General features: G+C 45.8%; 1 protein-coding gene across 1 annotated transcript in view; it reads left to right on the forward strand.

Annotated features, from left to right (window-relative positions):
- The first annotated feature begins 793 nt into the window (after window positions 1–793).
- The window catches only part of PAPPA2 (pappalysin 2), a 220,893-nt gene continuing 196,906 nt past the window's right edge, over window positions 794–24,780 (forward strand). Inside the window, exon 1 of the mRNA XM_005867693.2 lies at window positions 794–1,712. Within this exon, the coding sequence (XP_005867755.1) occupies window positions 794–1,712 (919 nt within the window). The remainder of the gene's footprint in view (window positions 1,713–24,780) is intronic.

Genomic DNA, 24,780 nt, shown 5'->3' on the forward strand with positions numbered 1-24,780 from the left:
AAGGAGAACTTTACAGAGACTTGCAACATACTAACAAGTTGGAAGGAGATTAAAAAAAAGAAAAGAAAAAAGAAAACCTTCAGCACTCCACCACCCCAAACCCGGAGCTGAGGGAAGCATTCTGACCTGCAAGGCCGACTGGAGGCTGGCTGGGCTCTGGCTGAGGACACATCTGGAGAGTGCAAGTTAAGTACCAGCTTGGATCTTTGTGCACCCAGCTTCTTTTTGCCCTTTTAGATAATAAGCATCATATTCTGTGTCTCTGCAAACAAGTTCTTCTAGTCATTGGTTTGGAGACAAAGGTATTTTAGGGTGAGGACTACAGAGAGAAGGTAACTCCTGAGAAGGAGTAAGATGAAAAGGAGAGAAGGGTCTTTTTAATGACCAGGTAGCGAGGGCCCTGTGTTTGTGAGGGAGTGTGTATTTGAGAGGCTTTGGCTCCTGTCCACGTGTCCCTCCTCTAGAATCAGCGAGGGGAGGGGCTATTGAAAAGGGGGGAAAAAAGAAACCTGAGCTCTCTGGAGGAAATTCAAAGGAACCCAGAGAAATGAACTTCATCCTGCAAGGCTGAACTAGAGCAGGGAGAGAGGTGAGGGAGAGAGGTGAGGCGAGGCGTGGAGGCCACACTGGCAGGGCACCCGGAGCAGGTAGCCAGGAGAGGCACTCTTTTGGGGCTGCTTGAAAAAGTTTGGTTTGTGAACAAAACAGTTTCTCCGGTGACTGTGAATCCACTGCTGTGGATTGTGGTACCCAGAGATTGACTTCTGGATCTGTGTAAAGAGCTGGGCGAAGTATGATGTGCTTACAGATCCTGAGAGTAAGCCTGCTGGTTCTGGCTGGGTGGGCACTCAGCACTGCCAGCTCTGAGCCGGGCTGGACACACAAGAGATCCCTGGCTCAGAGGGGACACCTCAATGAGATGCTGTCAGAGGGAGAACGCTGTTGGCTGGGGACCAGGATTCGAAGACCCAGAGCTTCTCCCCAGCATCACCTCTTCGGGGTCTACCCCAGCAGGCCTGGCAGCTCCTTGAGGCCCTACCCTATGGGGGACCAGGGCACCCACCGTGCAAGACGCAGCAAGCCAGCTGCTGAGGGAATGGCTGTGAGCAGTGTTCCCCCAGACCGGACTGCACATGCAGCAGTGAGGACTGGGGCTGAGCAGCTGGCAGCCCTGTGGGTAGGGGATGGTCCTATTGGACAATGGGAGCTGCTGGGAGATGATGACACTTATCTTGACGATCGAGGATCCAAGGCGTCTCTAGGTGAGGCTGGGACTTGGGAAGGTTCAGCCACGGCTGCCACCATCATCACCACCTTCTCACGCCAGAAGGAGCCCAGACCAGAGACTCGAAGGAAGGGTCTGGCCAAGCCCAGGCGCCGCCGCCAGGTGGTGAAGGGGCTGGCAGAGGGTATGCGAGGAGACCTGGATGTCACTCCCCAGCATTTCCAACCTTGGCCTAAGCGTCCCCTTATGCACGGGGTCAGAACCAGTTCTTCGGAGGACAGCGTTCAGAATGGCAGAGGGAATCCCTACTGGGAAGCAGAGACCTCGAACCCCCACGGAGGAGGACTGCCCGTCTTGTACTTCTCAGGGAGGCGGGAGAGGCTGCTGCTGCGCCCAGAAGTCCTGGCTGAGGTTCCCCGGGAGGCGTTCACAGTGGAAGCCTGGGTGAAGCCGGAGGGAGGGCAGAGCAGCCCCGCCATCATCGCAGGTAACGGCCCCTCCTGGGCTCCCTGGGCTCCTTGGGGTGCGGCTGGCCTCATGTTGGATGGGGTCAGACCTAAGGGTGCAGAGGGGAAGGGGACAGAGCAGGAAAGCCAGGAAGGGCCAGCCAGGAAGAGGGGGGTAGAGCCTTTCTTCCCCAGCACAGCAGGACTCCAGACCTCCTCTGTAGTAATGGCTCTAACCACAAGAGCATCTGTCCCTGGTATTGATCTGTGGGTCTATACATGGTGCTGGCACTTAGGAGACCTCTGGCCCCCTCTCCTACTTCTTAAAGGGGGCGACCTCTGGTTCTTTGTCCCTGGGGACAAGGTGTCCCCCTCCACCTCCCATAGTCCAGTGCGAGATACCCAGGCAACTTTAAAGCCCCATGAGGATTCAGGGGCCTGGGCAGTGAGTCACGGCCAGGGAGCAAGGTGGCCAGGGCACAGACACTGGGTCTGGACTGGGTCTTCCTTTTCTTTGAGAAGTCCTGCAACTTTGCAGGTAGCTAGTACCTGGCTGGGTCCTGGGGTCCCCTAATAGTCATGTGTGAGCCTAGGGACCTGAGGGTCCACTGGAAAAGGTGGGCACAAGCCAGGACCCTGTTTTCTAGCCCTGGTTATTGTGAGAGGGACCTAAAAAAATGCACCTTGTATAATTCTATAGTTTTCGTTAGAAGCAACATTGGGAACATTACCCATGTTTATTTTCCATTATACCCAGGTCTTTTTTTTTCATGGAAAGTCACTCAGAAGAACAAGGGAAATATTGGGATTAGGAATAGCTATTTACTGTGCCTTATTGGTAGGGGGACGAGTTTCAAGCAAGGGATGGGGGGATAAGATCTGCTACTCTATCATTTGGCATCATCCCTTTGCATCGTCCGGAACAGAACCTCACACAAGGCTAGGCACATGTAGAGCCATTTACATCTTATTAATTTGGATCATTCGCAACACCCGTGGATATTTCCACTCCTATTACATGGACAGGGAAACCAAAGCCATGTGAAGCATGCCAGAGGCAGGCTGGGAATGGAGCTTCTCAGCCCCAGTGCTTGACAGCTGTCCAGATTAAAGACTTCTCAGGTTGCTGGATGCCTGCAAATAAGTTTCAGACTAGAGTAAGAAATCTGGAAGGAGGGAGCCTCTTTCAATGGGGTGTTGCTGGAACATCCCTGCCGGACTCACTGTCTCCCCCTCTTTGGCTGTGATTTCTCCATTGGAAGCTGGGATTCCCAGACTCTAGAGTTGTGTGGTTTTGCTTTATTTTATTTTGGGGTAGGAGAGGGCGTGAGGGGAGGGGAGAGAGAAGGTGCTGGGCTGTAAATAGGTGGGGGTAGAGAGAGGGGCTAAGGAAATCCTTATTCTGGGGCCAAATGGAAGAAATAACGAGATGATTATCTGACCAGAGTTGGCAGTGCCACCGTTTTTCCCAGATGACATCTTCGTGCTGCCTGATCTGGTTTCCTGGTACCCATCTGCCAGGGAAGCTGTGTGCTTGTCTTCTACACTGAGACCCGCGACTCTGCTTATCCCTCCTCTCGCGGTAGCAACATGGGGACCTGGGATCAGTTCCCTGGCTGTGAGGGATTAGAGAAGGATCCAGCAGGAATATAGGAGGGAAGCTCTTAGAAATAATTGCTTTGGATTGTTAAAACCCAAACCTGGGGAGACAGACTTTTGATGGTGGGTATCTGACCCCTGTCCTGACCCTTCTGTGTCCTTCTTTCTCATGATCTGCACGGAGGAGAGTATTATCCTGATTTGATTCCAATTATAGCATTCCTTGTCACCCCTCCCCCAGTCACTCCCTGTCCATCTCCTTCCTTTTCTCACCTGTCCATCATCACCAGTGGCCCCCCACCTTGCCACAGCACACACACTCAGATCCTTCTCCACTGTGCCATCTGAACTTTTTTAACCTCCCTAAGCATGTAAAATTAGGCAGGAAATCTTTTGCAGACAGTCTAGCTTCTGGGGTTTCTTTCTCTTCAAATCATAGTGGCCCCTGTGGTGTACTGGTATTTCCCCGGAAGTCCACACCAGGAAGGTCAAGGAGAGGGAATACTCAAGTCTATCTCCTCTTCAACTTCCAACCTATGTCTTCCTTCAGGCTTGCGCACATCAGAAAAAATTAAAGAAAACTTGGGTAAAAGTCTGGGAATGGTAAGGGCTGGGAAGGCCTTCATGCTTCAGGATTCTAGTAACCAGGCTCCTGAGGGTGTAGGTCCTTGCCTCCTCATTGTGCTTAGTTTCTTAGGCTTCACTGGGGCCCCCTGGTTGTGAACCATGCAGAGGTCAAAGGTTGTCCCTCTAATGCAGTGATTCTCAACCTGTGGGTCGCGACCCCTTTGGCAGTTGAACAACCCTTTCTCAGGGGTCGCCTAAGACCATCCTGCATATCAGATATTTACATTATGATCCATAACAGTAGCAACATTACAGTTATGAAGTAGCAACGTAAATAATTTTATGGTTGGGTCACAACATGAGGAACTGTATTTAAAGGGCCAGAAGGTTGAGAACCACTGCTCTAATGAATAGAGCTCTCTGATTTGCACTCATCCCCTCCCATCAACAGAACAGCCCATCTTCCCTCTCTTACCCTAGCAATGGCTCGCTAGCGGGCCACTGCTTGTTCCTGGAATGATTGGCCTCCACTTACGGAGAATGGCTACTATTGAATCGGGTTCCTGGGAGCAAAATACCATTCAACCAATGATTTTCTGCTATTCCACTGATAGCCCAAGTGCTGCAAGACTTGGCTCCCACACTTTTCCAACAGCTCTCAAACCTTAAATTCTATATACGTAACTTAGACCTAGTTTCCTGGTTCTCAACCTACCCACCTTGGGGCATTTTCTCTTCATCAAAGACCTCAAGCAATTCAGCCACAGCAGCCATTGTAGAGGGACCCCTGAGGTATGGGGCCTTGGGGAATACTTCCCACACGGGCACTAGGTGGCAGTGTTGCTTCATGCTCAGGAAAGTAGGCCAGCCTCTGGAAGCCACATAGTGGGGAGCCTGTCTGGCTTCCTGAAGGGCTGTCCCTGCCCTGGCCTTTGGACTGTATTTAATCTTCCCCTTCCAGAGTGTTGCTGGTAGGCATCCCTTAGGGTCAGCTTCATCCAAGTCTTTTTTTGCAGGGCCTATGAGAAGGGGCTAAAGTGACATGTGGGGGGTTGTGACTAATTTTGCACTTATAGCAATGAGTAAAGTATATAAATGTCAAATTATTATGTTGTACACCTGAAACTAATATAATATTTTATGTCAATATACTTAAAATGAGCTTTACATTCCAGAATGAAAATTAGAAGGAAAAAAGAAAAAGAAAAAATATCAACTAGGGTTACCTACCTCCCCTCTCCCCAACTCCCACATTCTTCCAAAATAGGAAGTTGGAGTCCAGAATGGGTTGCACAATACTGTTATTTAGGGCCGAGACAACGTAGGCCCCACTGACTATGTGCTGAGATTCTCTCTGCCTCTGAGAGGGGAATAATGGTGCTGGGATCCCAGCAAATTGACCTCGTGAAGTTGCCCATCTCCTATAGCTCGGAAGCAGGGCAGCAAGGTCTAGGCAAGAGCTGGGGGCAGCTGCTTTGGTGGAGGGTCTGGCAGGTTAGGTGTTCTTGCCACCCAAGAGTATCCTGAGGTCAGGGTCAGGAGCCCATTTGGATGGGGCATTGGAACTCAGCAGTGAACATATGCCAAATTCTGCCTCGTCCTGGTGTGAAAACTTTAAGCTTCAGCACCCACCCCTGAAATCATCCAGTTCCTTTTCCTCCCCCTCAACTTCCTTTCCTCTCCTTCAACCCCAACATACACAGAAGAAACCCTTTTAATAGGTTCCTGCTCACCTGTAATTGATTTCAAATGTTCCCTGAAGTGGCCCAGCTGAGGAGCCACTTGCACCTCCAGTCAGCAAGTCCCGGGCAGGACTGAGGTCTGAGCCCGGGTTTCTTCACTCCACAAATATTTATGGATTGCCTTGCCATGCAAAGCACCGTGGGGAATACAAAGTTGTCTAAGAAACTGTCCCTGACTTGAAGATGAGTCCTCCTCCTCCTGGAATCCAAGTTTCAGAGCGTCTCCTGGTGCAGAAATTGGGGTCAAGACAGCCCTGGAGTCGGATCTCATTGCTGACACTTCTCAGTGCCGGGATCTTTGGCATCCCATCGAACTTTTCAGAGTCCTGGTTTCCTCAAATCAAAATATGAGATAAGGTCTTGCAGAGAAGTTATGGTGTGTAAGTCAGCCATGTATGTAGAGTGCCTGACACCCGGCTCGAGCCTCGGTCTTTATTTATGATGTGGCATTTAGGACACAGAGGCCATCAGTACTAAGTAACCTTCGTATGTTTGGTTCTGGCCCACAAACCTATAACTTTTACTTAGGTGGGTTATCAATTTCATTTCCTTAGATGTTGGTTTGCTCATCTGTCAAATACGAATGGTTATAAGTAGGATTTTTAAACAAAATGGTCTCAAGATGATTGGGAACTCGGTAGAGTCAGAGGCCTGCAAGAATTCTGTTGAGCCTGGGCAGTATTCATTCTAATAACCTGGACAGTGGTACTAAAGCTTCTGTAAGGTCACAAATGCATTGGGGAATCTGATGAAAGCTGTGATCTATGCCCAGGAAAGTGTGCAGTTTCCTGCAGGTCACACAGCTTCCAGAGTTCTCTGGATTTCCTGGTGGCTGGAAGCTGCTGACCTTGGGTTTAAAGCCCCTTGTTTAGGGCTTGTTGATAGATTTTTCTGTTCTGAATGAACCTGAGCAATGAGGTTTCACAGGCTGTGGTAGCAACCACTCTTTCCAGTAAGGGCACTCTGTTCTGAGAGGAGGAGTTTTGTTCATGTGGAGGATGGAACTTCGCAGAAGACAGATTCAAAGAATTTCAAAGGAGGGCCACCTGTGCTACCCCCTTCCCCCTTTATCCAGCAGAACTCCATGGTAGCCACCGAGCCACATCCATGCCTTTCCCAGAGCTCCTCTGAAGATGAGGGCCCACCAGTCAGCTGCCTCTTCAGACAGTGCAGCAATGGTCAAAGTCAGTGTTTGCCCTGGACCCAGACGTGCATCAAAGTCTTAGCAACCCTGCCGTTGGAGTGGAAGAATCATGGTGTGAGAGGGCTGCTATCAGCCCTTTGGGCAGGTTCTATTTGCCCACTGTGACTAGGATGAGATCCCTGAATTTGCTTGTGTGGACAAGGCAAATTAACTTTAGTGTACAGGAAACGTTTTTATCCAGTGGCTGTTTGGCTTTCCAGAAGAGGCAATGTTTGGTTGTAGAAGTAAAACAGCTGTCCATGTGCCCCCTTCTTGCGCAGTCCACACCGCTGCCTTAAGCATGCAGCCTTCCTGGATTCCCTGTGTGAAAGAGATCTCCTGTGCTTCCCAGCATCCAGAGTCCATCAAATGCTGTCTCCGGCGTGCACATTGCTTCCTGCCTTGTTAGTTCTACATGTGACTCATTTCTATCTGTATGCATCTCATTTCTATCTACTAAAGTGCCCTAGGAGCCATTGCATGTCTGATTCATGTTTGCCATCCAGAATACTTAGCACAGAGTTAGAGTCTCGGCTTTGTTTACAGAACAGATGAAGTAGAAACTTAGATGGCTGGATGTCCATTAGGAATGAGGAATCTTCTGACACTAGAGCTCTTGGTGGGGAACCGGGGCAGTGGGCCTTCAAATTCGGCTGTTGCCACCTGAGCAGATGTCTCAGGGGCTTCTGAGGGGAAGTGCCAGGTGCAGGGCTCTACTCCCACCTTCAGCAGGAGTATCTCCTATTTCACCTGTTTCAGGTGAAGAAGAGTTTAGTTACTTTCAAAGTTGTAGTTACTTATACTATAGAGCAGAGGTTGGTAGACTATGGCCTCAGAGCCGCATCTGGACCAAAGCTGAAGACTGTTTTTGTAAATGAAGTTTTGTTGGAACCCAGCCACACCCAAGTGTTATCTGTGGCTGCTTCCATGCTAAGTGGCTGGGTTGAGTAGTTGCAACAGAGACCTTATGGCCTGCAAAGCCTACATTATTTACTATGTAGCCCTGTTTGTCAGCTCATGCTCTGGAGCATTGCTTCTCAAACTTAGATATGCATAGAGATCACCTGGGATTCTTCTTAAATGTCGTGGCTGCCATGGGAATCCCCCTCATAGGGGATGCAATGAGATTCACAGGCCTCCAATGACGATGGGTGCTTTGCTGACCAAGGATGCAAGCACTGGGCTCGGAGGCCACAGGTGCCTTGGGGAGACAGGAATAAAGGCACACCAGTTCCCGAGAGAGAGTCAGAACTTCTCTGATAGCCCACTGTCTTAAGGACTCTCAGACCTTGTAGAACATTCCTCAGACTGCATGGCTTTCACTCAAACTTTCTTCCCTCTTTCCTTCTCAGGCTTACATCATGTACTGATGTCTCTCCCAGCCTTTCAGCCCCCCATAAGACAGTCTTTGAGCTTTGGTGGTGCTTTGGTGGTGCTCGGGCCGGCAGGATTTGGGGCCTGCTGTCTAATTCCCAAGTGTGGGATCTGGGACTCGGGTGGCTCACTTCCAGGTGACAGCACAGAGGGGTTTCCTCTGAGCATGACTGTGTGATTGTCCTACTCATCACACTCCAGCTTCAGTGCCTGACACTGTGACTTCCCATTCTGTCCTTGTCCCCAGCCTTCCCTTCCTGCCTCTCTCTGTGGGGCTGGAGTGCCATTCACTGTGCACTCCCCATCCTCCTCAGGAATGAGGTGGAAACCCCGGGCTCTCGTTACAGTTCTTGAGTGGAGCATAGGAGTGACAGGGGCAGGGCTGAAAACTCAGAATCACCTTTTACAGCCCCACTAGACCTACCTAGCTGCCTGTCCCCCTCAAGGCTTTATTCTCTCTCCCCCTGCCCCCTCCTTCCTGCTCTTGTTTATTGTTCCTCAGGGGCTGCCAATCTGAGTCATTCAGAATGTGCACAGGGAGGCCTGGCTCCTGCTGGTTCCCTTCCTATTCTGTGCCTTGGGGAGGCCAGATAAACAGGAAGAGGAGACTGTACCTTAGTTGGGATTCTGAGCCCATATACCCTGAACATTTGTTGCCTTCAGTTCCTGATGCCATAAGCAAGTCCATAATCCCATGTTTCTTCCCTTCAGTACATGGAATTAGGTTGCTCTGGGGGCCTGTCATGTCCCTTTCTGCTCACATTATACAACCTATAATGCTAGCACCTTCCAGAAAGCATAGTTCTATGTTAAGTTTGTGTCTGAAAAATAATAGCTTCCTTTGCTTCTCATGTTCACGACCTGCTCTTTGGACCTTTTCAAGAAGAGAACCTCCAGAAAATGAAGCATGGTAGTCAAACAAAAACATCCCAGTCTCTCTATGAGTCAGAAGTGTGTGGCCAAGAAGAGCAGTTCTGTCCAAATATGCAATATGGTCACTTGAACCCAGAGTCTCAGAACCTTTTGAAGTCAAAGCATTGCCATGACAACCAGTTGGGATAACAAGGCCAGTCATTATGGCTCATTTCTGAATTAGAAACCCAGTTTCCAATCAGAGGGGGAAGTCACAGTGCTTAAAAGTTTATCAGCTAGTGAGTTGGCATTCAAGCAGAGACTCAGCATTTGATAACTTTTATACACATGATTGCTGTACATTCTGGGCCTGTTAGGGACAAAGTAAAGTTGTTTGGTTCTGTTTGCTCATCCATCCATCCATCCATCCATCCATCCATCCATCCATCCATCCAACATTTCTTGAGCTTCTATTAGGTGAAGTATCAGGCATTTAACCACATGTTGGAGAATCAGGAATGAGCGAGGCAGGGGCTGCAGCTGGACAGTGCTCATTGTCTACTGGACACCGACCTGGAGCTGATTACAGTCCAGCTGTTGGGAAGGCTAGTGCTGCCTAGATGAGTTTGGGGATGCCTCAAGGCTAGGAAAAGATAGCTGGTGACCAGACAGAGAGAAGGAGGCCTGGGAGGCAGCAGACTTGGGTAAAAGAGGACAGAGTTATTAGTGTCTGATGGCACGGGGACACCCAACAAACCAGCAGTCCTGAGGTGGGCTCATTGGACATAGCAGTTAGGAAATTGCTGGCAACTTTAGAGAGAGCAGTTTCACTGAGAGTTTGGGGGTGGTGGGAAGGGTCTCCAAATTCTAGCAAGTGGAGATATGAATGAGAGGTGAGGGAGTGAAGACAGAGTGGATCTAGTGTACTCTACACAGAAACTTGGCATGAGGAGAGCTGATAAACGTCAGAAGTAGACAGAGATTCAGAGAGGTTTTGCTTTCAGCTAAGAGAGATGCAAATTTAAAGGCCATGTAATTAAGCACTAGTAATCTAAAGCAGAGAGAACATAAGCACACAGGAAAATAATGGAAGATGAAGTCAGTAATGTAAAGCATGCAGATGCAAGCTCAGTTGTTCCAAGAAATTATTGAAGTCACTTGACAATCACTCATGTAGTACTTACTCTGTGCCAGGTGTGACTGTGGTCACTTTATAAATATTAACTCGAGGAGGGAGATGGAGAAGTTGAAGCACAGAGAGGAATAGGGCATTGGCCAAGGTCACACAGCTGGTTCATGCAGTACCATGATTTGAACCTGAGGGCTCTGTCCCTAGAGTACATGCTCTTATCCAGGATGTGAAGCCGTCTCTGGATTTTAGGGCAGGAGCAGTAAGGAGTGAAGAGCCCCAACCTGTCTCAACTAAACCCTTCTTTCTCAATCTCACTTATCCTGTGTCCTTGACTGCAGCAAAGGGCTCCATCTATTCAGGCAAGGGTCCACATCGCGTATACCTAGGGAAGGTTGGTCTCGCCCATCTGAAGAGGAGGCCAGGCAGCCTTCGCTGCTTCTGTGCTCTTTTCAGATTCTGCAGGTAGCACCAAGTTCTTTTGTTGGGGGAATGGAATTGTTTTAAGATAAAACAGGTAGTACTTAGCTCAATTTATTTTTTAACCTACTCACTAATTCATTTCTTTAACAGATGTTTATTGAGCACAAAGTAAGTACTCAAGAACTATTTTTGAAATAGACTCCAACTTTATGCAGAATAAAAATAAACACTAACCACAGCAGAGGTCTATTTTAGACATTGTTTGTGTCAGGGCACATTTATTAATTTGAAATAATTGCACAATAGAATATCCTTCTAATTCGGCCCATGGCACGCATCCTGAGCAGGGAGGTAATCGTGGGCATGCTTCTCTCCCAGGTTGTGGCAGTCTGACTGGGCCCTTGGACAGAGTGCAGGGTGTCATTGGACACACCTTAGTTAGGACCAGCCATGGCAGAGGAGCAGGCCCAAGGAGGTGGCTCCACCCATTCTGGTTCTTTGCCCACAGCAAGGTCTGGGAATTAGGAAAGATGTGCCATGGAAGGCAACTGCCTGTCTACCTGGTTCTGGTGCTTCTGTTACCACTCCTCCTTTAGGACCTCTCCTCTAGGCCCTGCCTCCTACTCAATTGCAGCCTTCCTTGTCCTTAGTCCACCACTGTTGGTGGTTTCTACTTCCAGTTCCATTTCCTCAGCTCAGCAGTCAGAAGACTTTTGATTGCCTGCAGGCTTCTGGGGGCTTCTCTGGATCCAATCATCTATGTATCACCCCACACCCAGGTTGAGGCCTTAACTGGAGTGGGCATTTAGGTTGAATACATGGATGGAGAATAATCTGGCCCCTTTCTACACATAGAACTTGATTGCTTCTGACTCCCCAGAGTCAACAGCATTCCTGAGTCAGGAAAGTCTTTTTCTCCTCTCCACCTGACCTACCCGCTACCAATTCCTGGCCTCTGTACAAGCAGTCTCCTCGCCTTAAGTTGTCTACCTCAGTCTCTTTATCCATCTAAATTTTTTTCTTAACGTAGTGGTTATGGATTCAGGATCTGGAGCCATCTACTCCCTGTGCGGACCTGGCAAGTTGAAGTCCCCTCCTCAGTGAAGCTGGAATAAGGATCATTCTTGCCTGATAGAATTGTGACAATTAAATAAATTAATAAATGTCATGTGCTTAGAGCTATACCTGGTACCTGGTGCATGATATGTGTTCAGTCAATGTTAGATGCTATTTTCATCCTTCCATGGGGATGTGGTGGCAGAAGAAGGACCCAATGACTTGCTCTCGAGTCACTGCCAGTCAAGCACGCCAGGGCTGTCCTGTCCCTCCTCCCCAAGGCCTCCCCTGTCCCCAGCCCACACAAAATCTCTCTTTCATGAGCTCTTACGTGTGGATATGCTTGCATAGCTATGTGATATGATTGAGCATAGAATTATTGGTAGTGAAACCTCGATGCCCTGGATTCCAATGAACCAGTATCCTCAATTTACCATAGTGTTTTAGTCATTCCACTTTTTAGGAGTTAGGCACACATAATTACATGATGAATTCAAAAGAGGGATCTAGTAGAAACAAACCCTGCCCATTGAGATGTGGGTTCAGCTCAGTCCTCTCCACCTTCTGTGGCCACTGTTGCAGGATGTGGAACAGCAAGGAGCAGCAGAAGGACAAGAACCTTGGATTCCTTCAGGGTGAGTCTAGAGATCCCAGGCACAAACTGTCAGAAGAGCATGGCCTAGTGACAACCCGGCCCAGCCAGTTTCTCCTTCACAGATGGGACTGTGAGGCCCAGAGAGGGAATAGCACTTCCCAGACATCACACAGCAACAGGCTGGGATAACGTCCCATTTCTTGGTTTCCAATTTGGTTTTATTTCAACACTTCCAGGTTGCCTTTGATGAATTTACATCTCTTATTGGAAAGCAGCAGAAAACACTTTAGAAAGACTTTCAGTAAGAAAAGGAAGCCTGGCCTCGGTTACTCAGTGGTTGAGCATCGACCTATGAACCTGGAGGCCACTGTTCGATTCCCGTTCAGGGTACATGCCCAGGTTTTGGGCTCCATCCTCAGTAGGGGGTATGCAGGAGGCAGTCAATCAATGATTTTCTCTCATCATTGATGTTTCTATCTCTCCCTCTCTGAAATCAATAAAAATATACTTAAAAAAAGGAAAGAAAAAAAATGACTTTAGTTCTCCTTTAATCGGAAACATCAATTAATCAGACCACCTATTTTCCTTGTTCTTTGACTTTCTCACTCAGAGATTAGTGTTAAGTGTCCTCTTTGAACACTGGGCTCCGAAGACTCACCTGGGCTCAAGTTGAGAACGGAAGCCTTGTATTCTCTTTGGTTTCTTCTCAGATTTTGAAACTGATGGAAAAAAGGGACTCTGAGCCTTTAGGTTCTGATTGGCAGAGTATTTAGGTTTGTGAGGTCCCTGGGTATCACTTGCTTCCTAGAAAGCAGTCAGGATCTCCTTGGGTTACTTGTGACCACATAGTAGAGGCCAAAATGTTCAGATATTGCTAAGTAAACACAGGCAGTGCATACTTACTGTGTGAATAGGAGACACATTGCACGAATCCGAACACTGTGAAAGTCATACAATATTTCACTTTAAGAAAACCTGATAGGCAAGCCTCTACCTTAGCTGAGTGACCAGTTGGGAGGTTGTTTTCATTGCAAGAGGATCTTGTTCACACTGCCTTTAAACATGATTCCAGCGATACCTCCACATCATGAAGTGTACAGTGGACACTATTTAAACATGTCTTGTTAGGGCAGCATTGATTCTGTGAACTGTACCTGGTCAAAGAAGTGCCAAAGAAAACTTCTGAGAGGAATCTCAAAATTATTTACTTGGCAGAGGAAAGGAAAAAACAGGAAATTGGTGTTGGTGTTACTTAGCTGGAACTATACAAACCAGTTCTCAGAGGGGACCTTGCTAGAGGTGGGTGAGGTTGTGGAGGAGGGGCTGGCATCCTGCTCTGGGTGTCTCCTGGGACCAGCCTGTGCTGGGCACTAAGGTGTCTTATCAAGGTTACGGAATTCAAAGTACTCCAGGCTCCCTAAAGTGTGGGGCTTCATACCGCTCTCTTAGCTGCTGCACAACCTACCTTCTGCATTTGGGGTTTATCGTCTTTCTGTTGTGTTGCTGGAATAAGGGCATGCTTTCCCATTTCTGTTAAGGAGGGAGATCAGATGGATAGAGAAGCCTGCAGGCAGCTCAGCTCAGCTCAGCCTAGCCCACACCTTTCACATCCCAGATGCTCCTTCTGTGAAACCATAGTCATTTATCCATTGTGCCTTGATGGGTTGTTCATGGACTTCCATAGTTACAGGACCCGCAAAGCTTGTTGAATGCTCAGGGAATTTCATACTGCTCTCTAAGGTTATTAAAAATGGTTGAAATGACATTTAAAAAAATCCACGTTTGAAATTACCTTCCTTCCTTCCCTCCCTCCCTTCCTTCTCTTCTTCCCTCCCTTTTCTTCCTTCCTCTCTTTTCCTCCTTCTCTTCCTCTTCCCTTTCTTCCTCTCTCCCTGGAATGGATCACAAAGTACAACTCTAAGGGAAATTGCCCAGGACTAGGGGGAGGAGGCAGAAGATTGATAACTGTTCTTGCTTCTTAGATCCTTAGTAGGAAGAAGTGGAAAGCCAACATGTTCCTATAGGGGGTGCTGTGGTCATTACCTGTCTTGACAGTGGGGAGTGAATGGTGTAGGAGGGGCATGGGGAGGCAGTTGCTTTTCATTAGACAAGGGTTCTTCTTTGTTAGAGGAATGGAGTTTTTAGAGGATCATTGTCAATTGGGAGGATGCTCTTGGCAGCTCTAACAGCCTCTTGTGGATTTAATTCATTGGTGAATTACCAGTGCTATCATGCACAAGACATTGGCCTTGATACCGAGAGTCAGGGGAAGTGTAAGACTGGCTTACCTGTTCTCAAGGAGTTTATAATACACTTGAAGAGATAAGGTCTATATATGTAAAAATGATGATAGTATTAGCAATGAATAATAATATTGAGTGCTTATATGTGCTAAGCACTCTTTTTATTGTTTTACCTGTGTGAATTAATTTAATCTTCTCCAAACTCTATAAATTAGGTACTATTGCCTCCATGTTATGGATGAGGAAAATAAGATATGGAGAATTAATTGCTCAATGTTGCTCAAGATTATAGAGGTATCAAGTTTGGTTGACCTAATGGATCTTATTCCACAGCCCGCTCAATAAGCTAGGATAGTATGAACTACCGTTCGATTCTCTGTTGGCTTCTGGGCTGGCTCTACTTGGCAATTTGTAGGTCTGGATCCCAGTCTTGGAGAGTCTGGGAACGAGGCGGGATTGTCCTGGCAGATCCTCCTGAGCCCCCTGAAGGCATTGTCCAGGCTCTCTAAGGCACACTAGCATTCCAGGTGGGCTGTGCAGATTGTTCTTTTCTGACCCTTGTGGATTACTTTCTCAGGCCATGGGTGACCAATGCCTCAAGCCATGTTGCTTTTTGCTGCAGCGATCAAGGAAGCTTCCTTAGCAAGGAGGCTCCCGTTGCCCTGACTTATTCCAGGTCCGTGGCAATGCTGAGAACTCACCATTCTGAGTTTCCCTGCTCTTTCAGGCCCTCTCCCACCCCTACCACCCCACCTCAGTGCCTCTCAGCCTCAGCATGGTGGCCTTCGGAAAGCCATGGAAATCCCCATGCTGATTCCTGTCATCCTGGCGCGTGATGAGAGCATGACAAGAAGGAAAGGCGCGCACTGTGAGGAGAGGTTGAAAAATGTGCTGGGAAGATGTAAGTGAGGCATTCCCAGGAGCTTCGCCCCACTCTGTGCTCTAATTTGTAAAAGCTTGGGCTCCCAGATGAAAGGCTGAGCCTAATCCTGTCTTGAAGGAGAGTTATCTAGAACAGCTGAAAACACCTCCCTGGCCTTCTTTGTTCACTCTCTCCCACTCTTCCTGCTGACACAGCCCTGCTCACCACCAGATCCTGGTCTTTGATGGATGGCCCAGCTCCTCCTCCTCGGTCCTTTTGTTCCCCTGCCTGGTGCTCTCTCTGGGGGGTGGAGTGTTGGGTAAGTAGTTCTGCAGAAGGCAGCAGACCCACGTGTGGTGTGAGGAGGCCATAGGCATAATATCCTGGGGAAAAGACGGTGCCTTGTAGCAGGTTGATTTATGCCCATGACCTAACCTGGCCCTGTTTTTAGCTCATTTTTCTCCTAAAAACAAACTTGCACCACACAGCATGTTTTTTTAGTTACCAGAGCTGATGATACTGTGCGTGACTCCTCTGTTTTGTTGAAGAGAATTTCACCTTCCTGGGAGCTGATGGGCCTTCTTGGAGAAGCAGGACTCTCACTCCCAATGTGAATGCTCCCAGAGGATTAGTGAGCTCAGCCGGTGGACTCTCCTAGACATGAGGTTCCACGGCTGTGTCTGTTTCAAGGGCAGCATTTCTGTCTGGACCATGGCTTTCCCTTCTGCTACCTCAGCCTGTTGTTAAACAATCTCTTTTGTGAGACACTGCCATGGGTGGGTGTTCCCTCCAGAATGGCGCTTTGCCCAAGGAAAGCCCTCAGCAAGTTTTGCCACATGTGCTCTAGTCCAAGTGTGTGGGATCCAGAAGGAAGCAGCTTATTATGTGACAGATGGGAAAAGCACATCTTAAATCGAGGAAAGTCCAACCACCTGCAGCTGCACAGTGAAGAGAATGCTTGGTCCCACTGCATCATCCCTCTAGGCCAGATGCAATTGCAGGGTTATTGGGGTTCCCATAAGACCAGGGGGAGATGCTCCTCTGGGAGTCATTTTGATGTCAGGAGCAGAGTGAGTGCAATGCAGGAGCTAGAACCAATTCCTTCCTTGATTGTGTGCAAAATTCACAGCTGCCTAAGGCAGGCTCTTGTCACCAAGAAACTCTCTAGTCGCTTGGCCAAACAACGAAATAGCAGCTGCACTGTGAGGCTCAGCAAGCTGCAAAGACCACTTTGACAAGGGCGGTCAAGGAAGGCTTCAAGGGCAAGGTGAAACTTCAGCTAACCTTTGAAGGTCATACATGGATGGGGAGGTATTTTAGACAAAGGGAGCACTATGATACCTTTTACAGGGCTGAGACTGTACTTGGAGTGTTGTTATCAGGAAGTGATGTGTTGACCACAGAGCAGGGTTTTAATTGGGGAGGAGGACATCTCCCTGAATCTTTCATAGCATTGGGCCTACATAGCCTCTCAGACAGGGACATTTTTTGTTTTTTTCTATTTATTTCATCACTCTGAAATAAGTTCACATAATGTTCCTGAGACATGGATACTCCTCTGCTTTAAAGAAGAAAAGAGTACGAGGTGGCTCTTTCCCCCCCTTTTGTTATTTCCATAAAATTATAATGCCAAGGACAGGTTGCTTCCTGACAGTTCTCAGAAGATTCTTTTCTCGCTCTCACTTTATATTGACTTATATAACTGCTGGAGTGAACCCATTTTTCTCCTCATTATGATGCCAGGAGCACTGCTAAAACTGAATTTCCTCTATGGGGCCTTGTGGCCAGGGGACTCCATTCTGTCACAACCAATTGACAGAAGATTCCAGTTGGGAGGAGGGAAGGTGTCTGGTGGAGAAGGAGTGAGCAATCAGAGCAGTTGGATTGGATCTGTTGAGAGGTGGGTGGGAGCAGCTCTTGTCTGGACCATTTCACTTCCCTTTTTATTACATCCTCCTCTAACACGAAGCCCTACTCTGCTAGTTACAATCCCAGTAAGAAAACAATAACTGGAGATGGAAGCGACTGGCTTGGAAGGGTTTTCAGTAGAGTACTCCTCACTTTAGCTTCCCTCCCACCTTAGGCCATGGCCCTGGCTTTGGGATAAGAGGCTCCCCCTTCCCCTTAGGGTCCTGGAATTGATTACCGAGTGTATGTGTCACAGGAAACCCTCCAGGACCACCCAGAAATATTATCCACTCCTCAGGTGGCAGCCTGTCCATTTAGGTGCTGGCCAACATGGACATATTTGCTGCTGTGCTAGCCAGTCTGTTATCTCCAAACCATTTCCAGGTGTGAATGTTAGCTGTACACTATTTCCAAAGTCAGATCCCAGTCATCTTCAATTTGGTTAATGCCACACTCAGCAGCCCTTACTGTTCTTGCTCCAAAACAACTACTAACAAGGTATGTTTTGGTATTTGAGGTATTTTTGTGGAGTGGAAAGAGCACACCTAATTTTGATCCCTGTTTCTGGCCCTTCGCAGATGTAAGACTGTGGACAAATTGCTTCACGTATGTGATCCTCAGTGCTTTGGATTGAGGATATACTATTCAGCTGATATATTCGTGGGAGGATTTCATAGGGAGACACCTATCCAGCATAGAAGACATTTAATAAAAAGTGGTTTAAGTCTCTTCATTTCTTCTTTGCATGAGCAGCCTACCTTGTGAGTGCAAAGAAAGAACCCACGAAATAGAAACAAGCAGGGTCTCTCTTCCCCAGGGGCCATATTGAAATATTTCCCCATCAAACAGTTTTTAACACTCTAGCTATCATGTTTACCATTAATAGGATTTTTCATAATCACACAGGGAGACTGTAGCCCAATTTGAGAGAAGGTTTTTCTCCTTGAGGGACATAAACTCTATTAATTCCAAATGCTGGCAATTCATAATAGTAGAGAACTGCATCCAAATGACTTTTCCCAAAGACCCACGTGAGTATAGAGCTCTGTGAAACTAACCCGGGTCTCCAACTATGAGTATTGGAGTTGAGCTCAGAAATAAAATGAACAAGATATTCTTCCTCCACTTATATTCCTTTCTCTCCAAACTTAGATTAGATACAAGAGAAGGTGTTACAACAATTTTAAATTTAGTAAACATCAATACATAATGGAAGCCAGTTTCAAGCAAGAGGGAAAAAAATGACTCTTGAAGTTTTAATATGACATGGTCCAAATGTTTGGCTTTGGTACCAGTACCATTTTTCCAGTTACATCATTTGATCTCATTTTTTTCTAACCCATGGGCTATCACAGTTCAGTTTGGTGTTGAGTGATTTCATAAATCATATTGATGATCTGGTCCCTCTGTTCCACCCAAGAATGTGGCTCACATGTATATCCAAAGTGATAAAATCTCAATGTTGCATAAGCTGACTTTGACCACATACAGTGTGTTGGCTTAGGCTGCACTGGTTTTGTCAGCTTTACTCTGCTAGACTGAAAAGGAGAAGTCTCCTCAAGGTGGGCGTTTGGTACTTTTTCTTTTGAATCAAAGGCTATATTGCTCCTGCTTGATGGAGTTAAGAGAGCAGGGCTAGGGACCCTGCTGACAGTGTGTGGATGAGCATGTAGGCTGCTCTGTGGTCCCAGTTTGCAGATGAAGGATGCTGACAGGCAAGTCTTGGAGGAACAGGTTTTTGTACTCAGACATAGTTGGTCACTGGGCACTTAGGAAGACATTTGAAGGCTCAAAATCCACTTTTTAAAAAAGACTTTATTTGCCCTAACCGGTTTGGCTCAGTGGATAGAGCGTCGTCCTGCGGACTGAAAGGTCCCAGGTTCAGTTCCGGTCAAGGGCATGTACCTTGGTTGCGGGCACATCCCCAGTAGGAGGTGTGCAGGAGGCAGCTGATCGATGTTTCTCTCTCATCAATGTTTCTAACTCTCTATCCCTCTCCCTTCCTCTCTGTAAAAAATCAATAAAATATATATATTTTTAAAAAGACTTTATTTTGCAGCAGCTTTAGCTATACACTAAAATTGAGAGGAAGATACAGAAATTTTTAGATACTCCCTGCCCCCACACATGCATAGCCCCCCCCCCATAATCAAGATCACTCACCAGAATGGTAATTTATTTTCAACCAAGATTGAACATACATTGACACATCATAATCATCCAAAGTTCATAGTTTACTTGAGGGCCCACACTTGTTGTACGTTCTGTGTGTTTGGACAAAAGTATGATGACATATATCCATTATTACAATATCATACAGATTATTTTCACTGCTCTAAAAATGCCGTGATCTGCCTATTTATCTCTCCCCAAACCCTTGGCAATCACTGCTCTTTTTATTGTCTTCATACTTTTGCCTTTTCCAGAATTCTAATTAGTTGGAATTATATAGTATGTAGTCTTCTCAGATTGGCTTCTTTCATTTAATGATGTGCATTGATGTTTCTTCCATGTCTTTTCGTGGCTTGATAGCTCATTTATTTTTTAGCACTGAATAATAGTCCATTGGCTGGATGTACCACAGCTAATTTATTCATTCACTTAAGGACATCTTGGTTACTTTCAAGATTTGGCAATTGTGGATAAGCTGCTGCAAACATGTGTGCAGGTTATTGCGAAGACAGAGTTTTCAACTCCTTTGGGTAAATACAGTGGGGCCTTGACTTACGAGTGTCCCGACTAACGAGTTTTTCGAGATACGAGCCATCTCTTGGCTGATTTTTTGCTTTGAGTTGCGAGCTAAAATTCGGGTTACGAGCCAGCTGCAGATACCCCACTGCTAGTTGGCGCAGCGAACGTCACAGTGAACGCCACAACATCAGCCCAGCATCACGTGTCTCACTCGTTCACTTTAAGATTTGACATACGAGTAATTTGAGTTACGAGCTCCGTCACGGAACGAATTAAACTCGTAAGTCAAGGCCCCACTGTACTAAGGAGTGTGATTGCTGGATCATATAGTAAGAGTACGTTTAGTTTTAAAATAAACTACCAAACTGTCATCGAAAGTGGCTGAACCATTTTGCATTCCCACCTGCAGTGAAAGAGAGTTCCTGTGTTCCACGTCCTCACCAGCATTTGGTGGTGTTAGTATTCTGGCTTTTGGCCATTCTCATGGGTGTTTAGTAGTATCTCGTTGTTTTAACTTGTATTTCCCTGATGACATATGATGAGGAGCATCTTTTTATAAACCGATTTGCCATCTGTATATCTTTGGTGAAGTATCTGTTATAGCCTTTGGCCCATTAAAAATTTTTTTTTGTATTCTTACTGTTAAGTTTTAAGAGTTCTATGTATATTTTGGATAACAGTCCTCTATCAGATATATCTTTTACAAGTATTTTCTCCCAGTCTGTGGCTTATCTTCTAGTGCTCTTGATATTGTCTTTAGCATTGTTTTTAATTTTAATGAAGTCCAGCTTATAGGTGATTTTTTTAATGTGTCGTGTCTTGGTGTTGTATCTAAACAGGAATCACCACATCCAAGGTCGTCTAGGTTTTCTCCTATGTTGTCTTCTAGCAGTTTTGTAGTTTTTCATTTCACATTTAGGTCAATGATCCATTTTGATTTAATGTTGGTGAAGGATACAAGATCTGTGTCTAGATTAATTCTTTTTTTTTTTTTTTTTTTTGTCATGTGAATATACAGTTAGTCCAGCACCATTTGTTGAAGAGACTGCCATTGCCCTTTCGTATTGCTTTTACTCCTGGTCCAAGATCAGTTGACTGTATTTATGAGGGTCTATTTCTGGGCTCTCTATTCTGTTTCATTGATCCATTTGTCGATTTTTTCACTGGTACTACACTGTCTTGATTACTGTAGCTTTATAGAAAGTCTTGAAGTCACATTTATCTCTTTTAAATTATACATAATCTGAATTTAAATTATACATAAACTTTCCTGGGCTCAGAATCACGACACCTTGGTTCTCTCTGCACCCAGCCTGACGCCAGACCTCTCAGAGCCTTGGTATCTTCATCTATATAATGATGCTGGTGATGATAATCTTGCCTAGCTCAGCAAAGCAGCCCTGTGTCCTTTAATAGTCAGAGGGAGAAGGAGACAGTGGCCTCCTGCATCTGCTTTCCTTGCTAGTCTTGATAGCAGTGGGATTGGCTCAGATTGGCTCACCAGGGCCAATGATGCACATCTTCCAAACCCCATGTTCAGTGACATAATATTGGTAACTGAAAATTGACCATTGGGGGAATAGTTATACTATAGAAATTGGCAAATGCTGCAAATCAGGACTAGTAGTTTTTTCTTCTTCTTCGGAGGACCAGTTATTAAATATAAAAATCAGTGAAACATGTTTTATATCTAACTTGATTTTCCCTTTGATATCTCATTCTCAATGGCCTTCTAAGCATCTTAGTTAATTTTTGTCAATCACTTATTGTCAGGAACTAGGCTGAGATCTTCCACATGTGTTCCTTTATTTAATTCTCACAGTAACCTCATGAGGAGTCTGTGATCTCAGCTTATGTTTGAAGGATGCTGAAGAGCAGACCAGTGATGGACAAATTTTATTTTATAGGTACAGTTTGCAAGTGAGTAAACTGAGACTCGGAAAGATGATACAATTTTTCTGAGGTCACATGGCATGCAAGTGGTAGACTAGGGACCGGAGCTTGTGGCTGAGTCCTGTTTGTAACCACCATGCACTATGTTGTTCTCACCATAGAAAACTTTCCTGGGCTCAGAATCATGACACCTTGGTTCTCTCTGCACCCAGCCTGACACCAGACCTCTCAGAGCCTTGGTATTATCTTCATTTATATCATGATGCTGGTGATGATAATCTTGCCTAGCTCACAGGATAGCTTCACTGCTTAAATGATAGTTCATATAAGATTGCTTTGGAAAGCTCAAATGGGAGATACCATTACATGCTGAGAAGTGAAGGGAAAAATATTTATAAAAAGAACACCATGTGTCCCAGTTTAGAAGATTCAGCTGAAGTGGGCATTTCATATAAATGCAGGTTCTAAGGAATTGTAGAGTGAATGTTTCTGGGTAAACTGGCAGAACCTTTGATCTGGGATTATCTAAACGTATCTCTTGGAATCCTTTGGGTTTAGGTCTTTCTAATCTTCCCAGATAGTCTGACAGGTAATCAAGGTAGCCCTAGTTTAATGGGCAGATTTTGGAGTGGATTTCTTCTAGGAATAAAATTATTAACAGGATGGATAAGTGCCTGCAAGTTGACATTTTTGTAACTTTAGGGAGAGTTTCTCCCGCATTATGTCCATATTTTAATAAAGAGGTTCATAACCACTTTTACTTGTAACAGTCAGCATATTTTATTGTACTTATTTATTAACCCCTAGAGTGCCGGGGAGCGCGATCGCGCTCCTCCTGTCATTTGCCAAAAGTGCCGGGAGCGCTATCAAAGCTTCGAAATGGCGTCCAGTTCTAAGTCTGCTTTTATTAGTGATGATGATATTGCTAAATATGTCAATGTAGTAAAGGTTTCCTTAAGTTTTTGAATATGTAACTTCATTTACTTGCGATTCATAATTTTTTTCCTAAACTGCTATAAAATCAGCAAAAATGCCTTGGCAATTTTAGCATAGTTCCTAGGATATTGGTTGGCACTCAAAGGGTTAAGCTTCATATTCTACCTATACTGAACTCTCCATGATGTCAAACAAACATTCAATCACTATACAAATCTCTGGCTCCAAGAACTGAGGTCGGCAGCTGGTATTGCTTCATGACTATCTACTGAACAAGTGCAGGGGTCCTTTTGTGGTGTTCATTTACTTCTTGTGCCACAGTTGTCCATCTGCAAAGTTCCTGAGATGTCTTAATTGCAGTTGGACCCAGTGTTCAGGGCAAGGCCAACAACCATGGGATGTTTCCTGCGACAGTTACTTTGCATACTCTCAGGATGCCAGAGGTATTTGACAGCAATAGAAAAACCTCCATGTATTACATAAATTATATAGTCCAACCCCCTTAATATGTTATGCAAGACCTACCTTGACCTGTATTGCCTCAGGTACCTTTATTCCTGCTGTCCCTTCTGTGTGGAATATCTTCTGTAATTCTTTTGCCTGACCAACTCTTATGCACTCCTCAAGAGTGTGTTTGGATCTTATCCCCACAGGAAACCCTCTCTGATCTGTGGGTTGAGATCTGTGGGTTTTCATGCATCTATGTGTCCCTTGATTGGAGTTCTGATGTTATATTGAAGTAATCTTCTATGTTTCTCACTTCCCCTTGAGAGAATTCTCACGAGCAAAGACCACCTTTTCTTTCAAAGCTGAGAAAAGTGTCTATGTCTGGCCGTTTGGTAAATGTGTGATGAACTGAAATTACTAATTCCAGGAGGAGCGTGACAGTGAGATGAAATGTGGACCCTCTGTGATTTAGTAGAGTGATAGCCATTTAGTAGAGGGACCAAGCATGATTCTCTTCCCACCAGTGAGGGGTGGAGCTCGGAACTTTCAGGTTATATAGATTTAATGTTGGGGCTAAATCTGTTTGTCTGAGGGAGAAGAGAATCAAACGATTCTCCATTCATATCCTCCAGATTAGAGGACTGGAGTTATGTATTAGAAGAGATTGCTGGGTTCATGACCAAAGATGGAAACATTTAAGGCCTCCAAACTGCCTTCATGTATCTGAACTTCCTACTCTTTCCTAATGCCAGGTTATCTACAGGTGTTCCTTCCTTTGTTTATGCAGTTGAACTTAATAGCCTTGTGCCTACATTGAGCAGGGCGGTAAGGTAGTCTGTGGTGAGGATCTTCATCTATCCAGGCAAGTTCTGCTCTGTAGTATGGTGGGCACCATTGGTTCTAGAACAGTCATTCTTATTATTGACTTAAGTTTTCAGGCAAGGACCATTGAGCAGTTCTATTTTTTCCTACTTTGGGGAGCAACTGTTCTTTGCAGGTGGGTATCCTTGCCCTTAGACACTAGAGGGAATAGCAGGCTAGGAATGACATCTGGGATGTTACAGTCTTCTCTGATGGGACTCCCTTATCCACCAACTCCTTGTTTTCTTCAGGAAAATCATCATTTCAATAATCAGTAGAAAAAATGACTTTTTGAGGGAGTAGGAGATTACTGACTTTTGTAAAAACGGTGACTGTCCTCATGGCTTTGAGGAAAAGGAAGGGGACAAGGATCAGGGAGAGAAGGCATGGACTCAAAGTCAGCGTAAGGAACATCTGTGACAAAGTTCTAGAGATGGTTGTTTCTTGCATTAGACATCCCCTTTCCAACTTATGATTTGGTTGTTTTAAAATACCAAAATGAGTTAAATGTGATGGAATCTGAAATCAGATTCCTTTTAGGGACAGAGGTTACCAGAACGGCTTGATATGGTATACTGTGCAGGCATCTCAGGTGGGAATCTGTATCACTTAATTTCCCCCCCATTAAAAACCTACATTCTTGAGTAGTGAGCACATAGTACAATATTCAGATCTTATAACATAGAAACTTACACATGAAGCCTATATGTTCATGTTGACCAATGTCACCCCAATAAATTTAATTTAA

The sequence above is a fragment of the Myotis brandtii genome, unplaced genomic scaffold, assembly GCF_000412655.1.
Source record: "Myotis brandtii unplaced genomic scaffold, ASM41265v1 scaffold250, whole genome shotgun sequence".
In the NCBI taxonomy this organism is placed as follows: domain Eukaryota; kingdom Metazoa; phylum Chordata; class Mammalia; order Chiroptera; family Vespertilionidae; genus Myotis; species Myotis brandtii.